General features: G+C 40.4%; 1 protein-coding gene across 1 annotated transcript; it reads right to left on the bottom strand.

The window, feature by feature from the left end:
- Positions 1 to 10,497: 10,497 nt before the first annotated feature.
- On the bottom strand, positions 10,498 to 11,463 carry Or56b4 (olfactory receptor family 56 subfamily B member 4). The gene has a single exon (XM_006991719.4). It carries the CDS (start codon positions 11,461 to 11,463, stop codon positions 10,498 to 10,500), a length of 966 nt encoding a protein of 321 aa, XP_006991781.1.
- Between the last annotated feature and the right edge of the window lie 1,750 nt (positions 11,464 to 13,213).

The raw sequence follows: 13,213 nt of genomic DNA, 5'->3' as shown, positions 1-13,213 counted from the left end.
AAGGATAAGAAGTAGGATGCCTAGGGCATCTTTGTTGACATTTATTAAGGCTCAGGAGTCAGAAAGTAAGAAAACAGGTCAAAATGGAAGACTCCCCTCCCACTCCCAGCTTCTCTACAACAGAAGCAATTCATGAACTGTCTCAACTTTTGGTTAGATCTAAACAGTTTTCCAAATGTTCTGTGAAAACAGCACATTTTTTGGGCAGGTGAAATATTTGTCAGTGTTAAGGTGAACATTTTCCTGTTTCCTAGTCACTATCAACACCTGGTTATGAATATTAGAATAGTGTATATATAGGCTTATATGTGGTCTGGAACAAAGTATAACTTTGTAGGCTCTATGGAGGTGTACATCTACAAGGCATGATGTGACAGTTTACTAAACATATGTCCTATATGAAAGGTTGAGTCAGAGATACTTAAAACATTTTGTGCCAAGTATGTTTATATATGTGAGTTTCAGTTCCCAGCTCACTTAAATAGGATGATATCTCCCTGGAATGGCACAGAGCCAGCCATTAATAAAAGTACAAACACCCAAGTTTGAGGCCAGTCTGGTCTACAGAGTAAGTTATAGGACAGTTAGTGCTACACAGAGAAACCCTGTTTCGGGAAAAAAAAAGTGCAAACAACATTTATGTCTGGTCTGTCATGCATGGTGTTAGGTAGCTGCCAGACCGTATAGAATCTCTTCCTGGAAGGCAGGTTTCTTCTCTAGTGGCCCTAGGGCTTCAACCTTTTCCTTCATCCTGAATGGCATTCCTGGAGAAATTATAATTTTCTGGAGTCCATTGCTTCAATAATCTTTTGCCAAAGGGAGGGGCATAAGTGTTTGTCTCTAAAATATTTCCTCTCCCACCAGGGTGATTACAACTGTTTTAATTCACTTGGCAGATACAGAGCATACGTTGTTTGTACCTTTCCTTGGGAGGCCAGCTTCTGCTCACTTTCCTGCACCCCTGCTAAGCACTGTAATTTTGCAAGTGGAACAAAAGGGGACAGGCTGACAGCCAAAGGGAAGGACAGAGTGCCTCCCCTTAGAATGTCTCCTCTCTCATTGTTTGGATTGTTTTAGCTACTGTGAGTTTATTGTTTTTCCATATGAGGTTGGGTCTCGTTCTTTCAAGGTCTATAAACAATTGTGTTGGAATTCTGAGGAGGATTGCATTGAATCTGTAGATTGCTTTTGGTAGGATCACTATTTTTACTATGTTAATTCTACTGATCCATGAACATGAGAGATCTTTCCATCTTCTGATATTTTCTTCATTTCTTTCTTTAAAGACTTGAAGTTCTTGTCATACAGGTCTTTTACTGGCTTGGTTAGAGTTACCCCAAGATATTTTATATTATTTGTGGCTATTGTGAAGGATGCTGTTTCCCTCATTTCTTTCTTATTTGTCATTTGTACATAGGAGGGATACTTTTTTGAGTTAATTTTGCATCCGGCAACATCACTGAAGGTGTTTAGCAGCTGTAGGAGTTCCCTAGTAGAATTTTTGGGGTTGCTTGTGTATATTATCCTATGGAAATCAATATGGTGTTTCCTTAGAAAATTGGGCATCAATATACCTCAAGACCCAGCTATATCACCCTTGGGCACATACCCAAAAGACACTTGTTCAACCATGTTCACTGCAGCTTTTTTCATAATAACCCCAAACTGGAAATAATCTAGATGCCCCTCTGTAGTGGGTAGCCATTCCAACCTTGATCTGGAAGTTCCAACCTCCCATTGAGGCTTCAGTAACTGTCACACCTACAAGGCAGGGCCAAGAGAGGACCCTGAAGACCCAAGATCCGGATGCACCATCTCTCTTAGTTCCTGGACCCTGGACGCTGGAGGTAGACCAAGCAGAGTTCTCCAGAGAACACCGCTGGACTGCACTATGTCTTTCCCAGACCCTGCAACCTACCTATCCCTTTATTTGTAAGTTACGCCACTAAATAAACCTCCCTTTTAACTACATGGAGTGGCCTTAATAATTTCACCAATACCCCTCAACTGAAAAACAGAAAGAAAATGTGATACATTTACACAATGGCGTATTACTCAGTTGTTAGAAAAAAATGACATAATAAAATTTGCCGGCAAATGGATGGAACTAGAAAAAAAAATCATCCTGGGTGAGGCAACCTAGACCCAGAAAGACAAAAATGATGTGTATTTACTTATATGTGGATATTATCTGTCAATTAAGGACAATCACACTACAATCTAGAGACTCAGGGAGGCTAAGTAACAAGGAGGACTCTGGTTGTGGGGGTCACATGGATGTCCCTGGGAAGGGGAAATAGAATAAATTTTATGGGTGAACTGGGGACGGGTAGGGATAGAAACAGGAGGGATCAGGTGGGAGGCAGAGAGTTTGGGGAGAGAGTATGGCTGGAATAGGGGGCATTTAGGGGGCTATGTGGAAACCTAGTGCGACAGAAACTTCCTTGAACCTATGAGGATGACTCTAGTGAGAAATCCTAGTAAGGGAAGATATGGAGCCTGAACCAGCCATCTTCTGTAACCAGGCAAAGCTTCCAGTGGTGGGACTGTGACACCAACCCAGTCACAAAACCTTTGACCCACAACCTGTCTTGGCTGCAAGATGTGCTGGGACAGTGGTGCCTCAGGGTTTGTGGGAGTGGCCAACCAATGATTGGTCTAACTTGAGGCCCAAGCCAGGAGAGGGAGCCCATGTCCAACACTGCCTGGATGGCCAGGAACCAGAAGCCAGATGGCTCAGAGACTTAGGGTAGAATCAAACACAGCTGGCAAAAACAAAACAAAACAAAACAACAAAACAAAAAAGTCAATGAGATGACTCCTAATGATGTTCTGCTATACTCAGAGATTAGTGCCTAGCCCAGTCATCATCAGAGTGGCTTCTTCTGGCAGCTGATGGGAGCAGATGCAGAGACTCACAGCCAAACCTTAGGTGTAGCTTGGGGGAACCCCACAGCATAGGTCAAGGAAGGATTGTAGGAGCCAGAGGGGTCGAGGACACCATGAGAACATGGCCCACAGAATCACCTAAGCAGGGCTCATAGGGGCTCACAGAGACTAAAACAACAATCATGGAGCCTGCATGGGTCTGTGCTAGGTTCTGTGAATACATGATGTGGCTGTGTAGTTTGGGATTTTTGTGAGACTCCTAGCAGTGGGACTAGGGGTGTCTCTGACTCTTTTCTGGTTGCCTCATCCAGCCATGATATGAGGGTCTGTGCTTAGTCTTACTGAATCTTGTTATGCTGTGTTCGGTTGATATCCCTGTGAGGCCTGCTCCTTTCTGAAGGGAAATGCAGGAGCAATGGATCTGGGAGAGAGAGGAGGTGTGTGTGTATGGGGAACTGTGAGGAGTGGAGGGAGGGGAGGACATGGTCGGGATGTATTGTATGAGAGAATTAAAAAAAAAAAAAGATATCTCCTCTGAGGCCAGGGGTTCAGCATAGGAGGATAGTTACAAAATCATACAGGAATAAAAGCAAACAAAAAATAAGTGGTGTGTGTGTGTGTGTGTGTGTGTGTGTGTGTGTGTGTGTGTGTGTGTTATGCATATTTCTCTGCATCTCACCTTCATTTTGAAATAGTATGCTGCTAAACAAATTATGTATGAAGCCATAGTTTTGGTCTAGGCCCCTGCACAAGGCTCCACCAGACCAAAGCAGAATGGAGTCACTTGTGCTAAGTCTCATGGAATTTATCTGAACTGTACATTGGGCTTGTTTTTTTTTTCATACAGTAGCTTCCAGTCAACTTGAATCAGTACAAAACAGAAGGCCCTTCAATTTTAACCCTTTAGGGAAAGTAACAGAAACAGCCAATCTACTTTTTGCTGTTTTCCCTTTCTTCAGCACTTGCCTACAGGCTCCTCTGCTCAGTTCATGGAAACGTTTACTGTATTTTGTGTAGTAAGTTGCTGTTCAATTTTAGAATGATAGATAAAATTCAATTTAACCCATACACTAGGTTCATTGTAATTTTTCCTTTTAATGCTGCACTCAGTAAGTAGTTCTAGTGGGTAGAGTCGCTCTTATGCAAATATGAAACAGCGTCAAATTGTTTTCCAAAATATCAGTAATTTTGAAACTTATTTATGTGTTTAAAATGAGAAGTGATTGTATCCCCTATTTCCTCCGTGAAAAAGCTTATTATTTTTCTTTCTTCTTTCTCTTTTTCCCTCTTTCTTCCTTTCTTCCTCCCTCCCTCCCTCTCTCCCTCCTTCCCCCCCCCTCTCTTTTTGAGGCAGGGTTTCTCTGTGTAGCCCTGGGTATCCTGGAACTCACTCTGTAGATTAGGCTGGACTCAGTTTCAGAGATGCACCTGCCTCTGCCTCCCAAGTGCCCAGCAGATCTTTTTTCTTTCTTGCATCATGCCCCTCAGCATATGAAGATGCCAAGGGTTTCTAACTTAAAAAGAAACCTGTATTCCAAATATTTTTCCTTTGGTCTCCCATTGTACTTCCTGGTCTTACCCTGTATTCCTAGGGCCTGCCTTTCACTGATCTGACTTCTTTGTATATTGCCTTCACGTCCTCATTTCTTTAGTGTGTGGCTATCCATCTAGTGTCCTATTACAACACTAAATAGCTTTTTCTAGGAACCTCATAATCCAAAAATCCAACCAGTCTTGTATTAGGGTCTCATTAGATAGCAGATGGCTTATTTAAATTAGTATAATTTGAGAAATATTTCCTTATAAAGAGATAGGGACAATGGCGGGGAAGTAGTCAGTTCAGAGATTCTAAGTGATAACCCACTTTCCTGGGGCTAATTCCATAGTCCCTAACCCTGTAGGGACAAGTGGCTGGAATCCTAATGAAAAAGTATAAAAAGATTTACTTTGACAATGTTTTTGGTGTGAATTGCTGAATGAATGCATACTATCTCTTTGGATGTGAGGTGTTACATTGATACTGCTCATCCTTGTGGAAGTTGCTCAACAAACCTGATTTATTTCAGTGCTAGGGAAAGATTGCACTGGGCAGGTCATGAAAGCAGAATTTTACTTTTCCTTTCCTTAATGCTATTGGAGACCAAGCCTAGAAATGTTGCTTTGCTAGAATGAAAAGGGGGCATGGCCTTGGTTTGGGAGTGGGGTGATTGTATCTAAGCACTGGGATGAGGTAGTGGGAAACCCTTTGAGGACTTGAGTGGAAAGTTTGATTGATGGTGTTTGTGGCACACATTGGGTTAGTCCCGAAGTTGTAAATGGTTTTCTCTGAGGCTAGGCCATCTGTGTATGTTAATTGGCGCCTGTTGAAGTCAGTCTTCTAAGTGCCTACAGACACTGAGACTTGGGCTGCTATCTTCTTCAATACCTACATTTCAGAAGATGTTCTCCAGGTCCTTGAGAAAGGCATGACATGATTTAAAGTAGATGAGACTCCAGAAGGTTTATAGGCATTTCAAAGGAAAGCATTTACAATAACAATTTTCTGAAACAAATGCTGTAAGAAGGGGAGATTAGGGACTATAGCCAGGAAGAAACTTTGCTTAAAATTCAGTCAAACTCAGTCTAGTCATTGGCTGTGCAGTTGTTTTCCTTTCTAGTAGATTTTCTTTGGATATGGCTGTATTCCTTTGTAGCCAGAAGTTTCTCTGGTCCCCCCTGGCTCCATGGTCCCACCTGGCCCCGTGGTGCCACAGCCACTTATAAAATAATCACTCAGAGGTTTAATATTAATTGCAAATTATGGCCTATGGGTCAGGCTTCTTACTAGCTAGCTCTTATAACTTAACTCAACCCATAACTATTTACTCTATGTATTGCCACATGTTCCTTGGCTTTATCTGCATCCCATTACATGTTGCTCCTTGGATGATAGGTTGGCGTCTCCCCTGACTCCACCCTTCTTCTCTCTGTGTCTCTACTTGGATTTCTGCCTAGCTGTAAGCTTTCTTGCTATAGGTCCAGACAACTTTATTTATTATCCAGTTGGAGTAACACATATTCACAGCATGCCTCTGATGTAACTTGCAGGGGAGAGGTGGAGTATGCTAATGGCTTGAAATATGTTTGAGCTTCATACTTCATAGGGAATGATAGTTTATAATTTTCTAAGTCCATGCCCTGTCTTCCTGCTCAATCTCCAATATTTTAGGATCCATTATTAATCTAAGAGTTAAGTGTAGTAGGACAGAGCTGCAAGATTTTTCTGCTGTGCTGCCTCATTAATTATTAGGCTGGCATTCTCAGTCTCACTGCTTCTCTTACTATTAGATATTCAATGTTGATTTTGTAGGACTTCAGAATGCAAGAATTGTGGAGTCATGGGGATATCCACTCAAAGAAAAGACTGACAGACTAGATCGTGTGTAGAATGGTCAGAATTCCTATAGTAGGCCCTGAAAGAACAATGCACACAACTGTGAAAGTAAAATTAGAGCTAGAATGGGGACCCCTGGCAGTTAGAGATGTCAAGAACATGGAAGATATGATGAGTAAAGAAAGTTCCCCAATAAGCAGAACTAGCCCAAGAGACAAGCCATTTGGACTGTACCAAGGACAACCATTTGAATGGAGCTATCTCAGCCCTTTGGAGTTTACATTACAACACTATGTGCCCTTGATGATGGACATGGAGTTTCAAGTTCACGCTTGTCCTCCTGGGTTTTGATCTTTCTTGGGTACCATTTCTTTTTGTGCCCATATTCCTCCTTTTTGAATGAGAATGTTTGTTTTATATCATTATTTGGAAGTGATTAACTGTCTGATTTTTTTGTGTGTGTGTGGGGGGGAGGAGGATGCTCAAGGTAGGAGTCTGTCTTGAGTCTCAAAAGGGACATTGAACTCTGGACTTTTGAGAAATGTTGAAACAGTGAGACTTCAGGAAACCACAGAAGTAGATGCATTTTGTATTAGAAGATGGACAAGCTGGCAAGGAGTAGAATGTTATAGTTAAGATATGAAGATTCTTCCCAAAAGGACCATGTGTTGAAGGCATGGTCCCCAGCTAGTGGAAATATTGTGAAAGGTAATTGGTTTATGAAAGCACCAATATCATCAACAAATTAATCCATTGATGAGTTCATAGGTACATAAGCTCTTAGGAAGTGGGGCCTAGTTAGAGGATGTAGGTTACTAGGAGCATGGATTTGATGGGTCTTGTCTATAAACCTTTCCTACTCTTTCTGTAGTTTCTGACTTCCATGAAGTGAGCATGTTGATTACACATGCCTCTCTGCCCTGATGTCTCTTCCTTGCCACAGAAATAAAAGCAATGGAGCTAGCTGAGCATGGCCTGAAAATATAAGCCCCAATTTTTTCTTCTTTAAGTTGTTTTTCTCAAATGTTTTGTTACAATGATGGAACATGACTAACATAGTCTTAGTATGGTTGAAAAATGTCAGATAAACACACAGGGTCAAGTTTTGCTTTATCCACAAAAGGATGCCTATGCCATCTAACTGATCATGCCAAAGGAAAGATGATTTAACTGCTTGAGAGTCAATAGTCTAAAGTTCTCATACTTGGGCTTCCAAATTTACTGGCATAATTGGTCTTTCCCTGAAGTCTATCACAATGCCATGTTATCGTGTCAGGAAATCTACTAATACACACACATAGTCTTGATCCAATATTTCATATTTGTTAATCCATACTTGGACATTGAAACAGGAAGCAAACAAATTTGTTCTATTCATCTTTGTTCTACTCAAGCATCACTTTTCTTGTGGTGTGATTCTGGTTTAGAGCCTCTGTTGTTCTTTGTGTTGCCAGTGAACTGTAAGACTCCATAAGGATTTTTATATTTCAATAGAGAAGTTAAAATCAATTTGAATCTTTCATTTTTTAAAAATATTTTTGCTTTATTCTTTATAGAGTTCTAAGGCAAATTAATTCAAGAATTTATGAACTGAAAAAATAACCCCTGTCAAACTCTTACTAAAAAGTTGTCTAGGGTGGCTGCTTGTAGAGGATTTAAGAAGTACTATATTTTTCATTAGATAGGAAAATTGTTGCTGACTTCTTTGTTTTCTTCAAGAATTGAAGAACCCATTGTCTGGGGACCAGAGACTATGGCTATGTCCAGATTTTCACATTTCTAAGTTATCTTTAAATTTTTGTCCTATAAGGTTACATTCAGCAAAAGACACTATAGAAATTGAACCATTTCATCTTCACAAAAGAAAGAAAAATCAGTTTTTCACAGAAATATTTTTCTAACTTAAATGTGAACAATCACAAAAAATTCTGGGCTTTGCTCTTTTCTGAAGGGAAATAGAGCAGCAGTGGATCTGGGGGAGAGAGGATGTGGGAGGGAACTAGGAGGAGTGGAGGAAGGGGAGGATGCTGTTGAGATGTTTGTATGAGAGAAGAATAGATAAAAATAAAAAAAAAATCTTCTGGTTTCTCTTAAGTATAGACTTGCCTTGAAGAATATGTTATTACTTTGGTTTTTGCTTTGTGAGGGTTCATGGACAGTGATAATTTCCTTGAGATTTTGTTTTACTGTTTAGAAGGGTTTCTTAGTCTCAGTGTTTGTCATCTGATTAAACATGGCTTTGTATACTCTTCAAATGCTCCTCCCCAAATATCTACAAGAGCATGAAATTGTACCTCAGTCATATGATCTGAATATATATATTCATGCTCCTGATTGACTGGAGGATACTTGTGTAAGTAAATTTGTTGCAACTCTGTGGGTTTGGTCCCAGACTTCAGCATGAAGCCATGAGTTTTGCAACTCTGGGGAAAGGTGTCCTGACTACCTGGGGAGTCAGGCAACACCTTGAGCTGCTTAGGACAGCTCTGACAGCTGAAGCTGCAAGAAGACAGTTCAGCCCTAGAGGGTGGTGTATCCCAGACACCTCATGCTGCTCAGAACAACAGCTCTGCCCTGAAGGTGTCCCGGACACCTAGAGCTGTTTAGCACAGCTCTGATGGCTGAAATTGCAAAGAAGCAGCCCAACCATGGAAGGGGAGATTTTTCTAACTTCTTGGGAAAGTCAGGCCTTGAACTGCTTCATCAGGGAAGGTTATCCTGACTGTTTGGGAAAGTCAGGGTATACCTGATGTGATGGGGGATGGTCTCCCTGCAGGATATAGCAATCCTGCTCCTCTCCTGGAGAGCCACTACAACTAAGCTTTGCTCAACCCCATTTAACCCCATCTCTGGCCTAAGATGTTGCTTCTTTTGCTTTACTCTGCAAAAGGGGGAACCCCTGCAGAAATGCAGCAATCTCTTCTGGCTTTCAGCTCTCTCTTTCTCTATCCACTGAGGGACGTCTCAGCAAATATCTTCTGTTTAGCCCTTCCTTGCTCTGCTCTTTCAGCTCTCCCTTGTTTTGTCCACTGAAGGATGTCTCAGCAAAGATCTTCTCTATGCCAGTGAATGAAGATCCTCAAAACTCTTTTGAGAAAGAAATTTATTTGGGTAGGAGGAGTCCAGTAGAGTAGCTGCCTCTATCAGGGTGGAGAGAACAGCCTGTTTTTTTGTCTAACTGACCAGGCAGGGCAGTTCACATAGGATGTCTTGGGGGTGGAGCCAACCAGGGGTTGACTTAGGGCCCAGGGCTCTACTCTCCTGCCCTGTGATTGGTTGGTTTCACAAGTCAGTTGGCCAGGGGCAGAGATGGCTCTGATCTGACTGAGCCAAATTGTGTTTCTTTCTGCCCTGATCTGAGCCATATTTCCCTAGTTCTAGGCTCCAGGGTCAGGGTGGGTTTCTCTAGTCAGCCCCTTTTCCCTACAACTTAGACTTGATCACTTCCTGTTCCTCAGTGAAACTGTAGTCACAGACATCTTCCTCTTCTTCTCTTTTTAAAAAAATATTTTTTAGATTAGTTTATTTTATTATGTTTTGTATATGAGTGTTTTTGCCTGTATGTATTTCTGTGTACCAAATGCATGCTCGAGGAACCCAGAGGAGGGCATCAGATCCCCTGGGACAGTGGTTAAACAGTTGTGAGCCACTATGTGGGTGCTGGGAATCAAACCCTGGTCCTCTACAAGAGCAACAAGTGCTTTTAACTTCTGAGACATCTCTCTAGCTTCCACCTTCCTCTTCTTGATGGTTGTAGAACTGCGTATTCTGTTGCTGCCATTCATATCTACCGCCATGCTCTAATTTTACTAAAAGTGAGTAATATATAATTTTAACTTGCTTTACTAGCCTAACTTCCTTTTTAAAATTAGTAACGAGGTGAATAGAGAGAAAGGGTTAAGAGCAGAGACTCTGGAGACTATCTGGGTTCAAATCTCATGTTGTTAACTTTCTAGTTAACCTTGGTAAAGTTTCTCTATTCATTATTCACATCTGCAGAACTTACAAAGAACTATACTTGCACCAGGGGATGTCACAGGAAGTGAGAATTAACATTACAAAAAGCTTCCAGCAGTACTTTGCACATGCATTGTACTATCCAAAGTAGATGAGTTTGAGTCAATACCCCTGGAAATTGGGAGAAATGGAATTTTTAACCCAGTATTTTGGGCTCAAAGTCTATGCTTTCTTTTTCTGCAATACTGCATTTGGTGTTCTGTCATCTATAGTGAGTTTTACTTCCTAGACACAAACTCACTCAAGCCCAGCACCCTCTGGAAGCCAACCCTCAGCTCCTGTGTCCTAAGGGCGTATACCATGGGGTTGAGAGATGGGGGAATGACAATATGCAGCACATTGAGGAGAACAGGGATGAGGGGAACCTTTCTTTTTGCTAGGTGAGTGACAGATACTAAAATAATAGCTGTGTAATAGAACAGAATGAGGATGAGGTGGGAGCTGCAGGTACTGAGGGCCTTAGATATTGCTTCAGTGGAATTCAGCCTCAGCACTGTGCGAATAATCAAAGCATAAGAAGTAAAGACCAGAATCATGTCACTTCCAACCATAAGCCAGGCCAAAGCTAACTGGTAGAACCTGTTAACAGTGATATCATCACAGGCCAGACTAGTGACCCCCAAGTTAGAGCACAAGCAGTGATCAATTTCATTCCTGGAGCAGTATTGTCTCTGTGCAGCTAGTATAGGCACTGGGATGGTTAGCAGGCCATTCCTGAGAAGCATGGATAGTGTGGCTTTGATTACAAAAGCTTCAGTGACTATGGAAGGATACTGAAGGGGATAACAAATGGCTGCATATCTATCCACTGCCATGCATAGAAAGATGCCTGACTCCATGCACATAAAAGAATGGATAGCATAGATCTGAGCAAAACACTCAGGGAGGCTGATGGCCTTGGCATCAAACCACAGGATGGCCAGGATCTTGGGCATGCTGGTGGTAGCCAGGCCAATATCTACTGCAGCTAAGATACCAAGAAACTGATACATTGGCTGATGCAGGCTAGGCTCATGGTAGACGGTGATCAAGATGAGGAGATTAGCACCAAGAGCTACAAGGTAAAGCAGAGCCATGGGCAAGGAGAACCAGTGTTGCCACTCATGAATGCCTGGGAATCCCAGCAGGATGAACTCAGACACTTGAAACTCTGAGCTGTTGGTTGCATGCAGGGTGGTACCCATATCATGGGATGTCTTGTTCTTAGCATCTGCCTGTAGATTAAGGGAAAATAGAAAAAAAAACTGATTATCTAGGCTGAAGGAAGAGGAATTGGTCTCACCAATAATGTGGTCTTTTGAACATACTAAATTCTCAATGAGCCTTTTAGAAAAATTTCAGACAAGTGCAAAAGAACACAAACATTGATTGTTTTGGTTATCTTTTCCCCAATTTCTGTTTGGTGTTTTTTATGTGCTGTGAAATAGCCACTTAATTTGCTATATATAAACTTTAAAACATTTATATTTATATTCCATTATCCAAACAAGAAACAATCATAGAATATTATTCTTTCCTTAAAAATTTTTACCAATATTTGTTTCTGAATGACTATAATTTTTAATGATTGACTTCTTGGTTTATATCATAATTAATTTACATGGAATTGATTTTGCTATTAATGAGAGATATATAAACAAACTGATTTTGAGTAGCTAAGCATGGGTTATGCTTCTCTCATCAAGTGATTATTATGATTATTTTATCATAGTCTTCATTACATGACACTTTACTACGACACACATAGACACTCATATGTGTACACATGTATATACACAGAGTACAATTTGATCCTGGGAATCTAATGTTTCTATTTTTGTGTTAATACCAGTAAGTTTAATATACACAAAGTCTCCTTCCTTTCATTATTCTCTTCAATTTTAATTCCCACTGATGCCTTAATTTTCTAGATTAACTTCAGAATTTCTGTGTTATTTATAAAATAGCACTGTTTTGTTTGGGGTTATATGTGGATAAGTTTTCGGATAAAAGAGGAACTTTTGCATCACATCTTTTCATTCACAAACATGGATGAGTTTTTCCTTTATTTATATCTTTTAAAATTCTGATTAAAATTTGTATTGGAAGGCTGGAGAGATAGCTCTGTGGGTAAGAGTGCTTGCTGCTCTTCTAAGGACTGGAGTTTGGTCTACAGCACTTATACATATCAGGGGTTCACAAAGACCTGTAATTCCAGCTTCAGGGGATTTGACACCTTATTCTAGCCTCTAAGAGTACCCACACACACATCTGTACATGCACACATGCATACACATAGGCAATAAAACAACAAATAAACCTTTAGAATGTTGCCCTGTGATGTTCTTACAATACTAATATTTTGATATTTTAAATAAAATGTTGATTCTCTATATTATGCATTTAAATATATACATATTACATATTTATATATGTTTTTCTGGCATATGATTCTCTGTGGAGTTGACCCTTATTATCCTTATTTCTTCGTGTATTCATTAACTTTAATAGGCTCATGCTGTTTCTATTTTGTGTTCAGTTGTTTACTTTTTTGAGATAGAGTCTCATAAAACCCAAGTTGGCCTCAAATTGGCTCTGTATCCAAAGACAGTTTTAAACTCCTGATCCTCCTGCCTCCACCTCTCAAGCACTGGGATTCCAGCCATTGGCTATCCCCTTCAGGATCCATAGTCACTGAAGCTTCTGTGCTCATTTTGTGTTCTCTTTAAAAGTTTTATGATTTAAAAATTTTGTATTGTATCAAGTACACATTTACTGATGGTTAAAAATACCTTATATTTATTATTTTACACATTGTAGTTTTATTTTTGTCTTCTATACCATCCACTTTGCTAAAGTATTGTTAATGTCTATAGTTTCTCATTGGTTCTTTTTTATCATTCAAAGTTGTATCCATTCTTAAAATATTAATTTAAGTTATCCCATTGACAACAA

The sequence above is a fragment of the Peromyscus maniculatus genome, chromosome 1 (genome assembly GCF_049852395.1).
Source record: "Peromyscus maniculatus bairdii isolate BWxNUB_F1_BW_parent chromosome 1, HU_Pman_BW_mat_3.1, whole genome shotgun sequence".
NCBI classification, from domain to species: Eukaryota; Metazoa; Chordata; class Mammalia; order Rodentia; family Cricetidae; genus Peromyscus; species Peromyscus maniculatus.
This window is presented reverse-complemented; position numbering and strand designations above follow the sequence as displayed.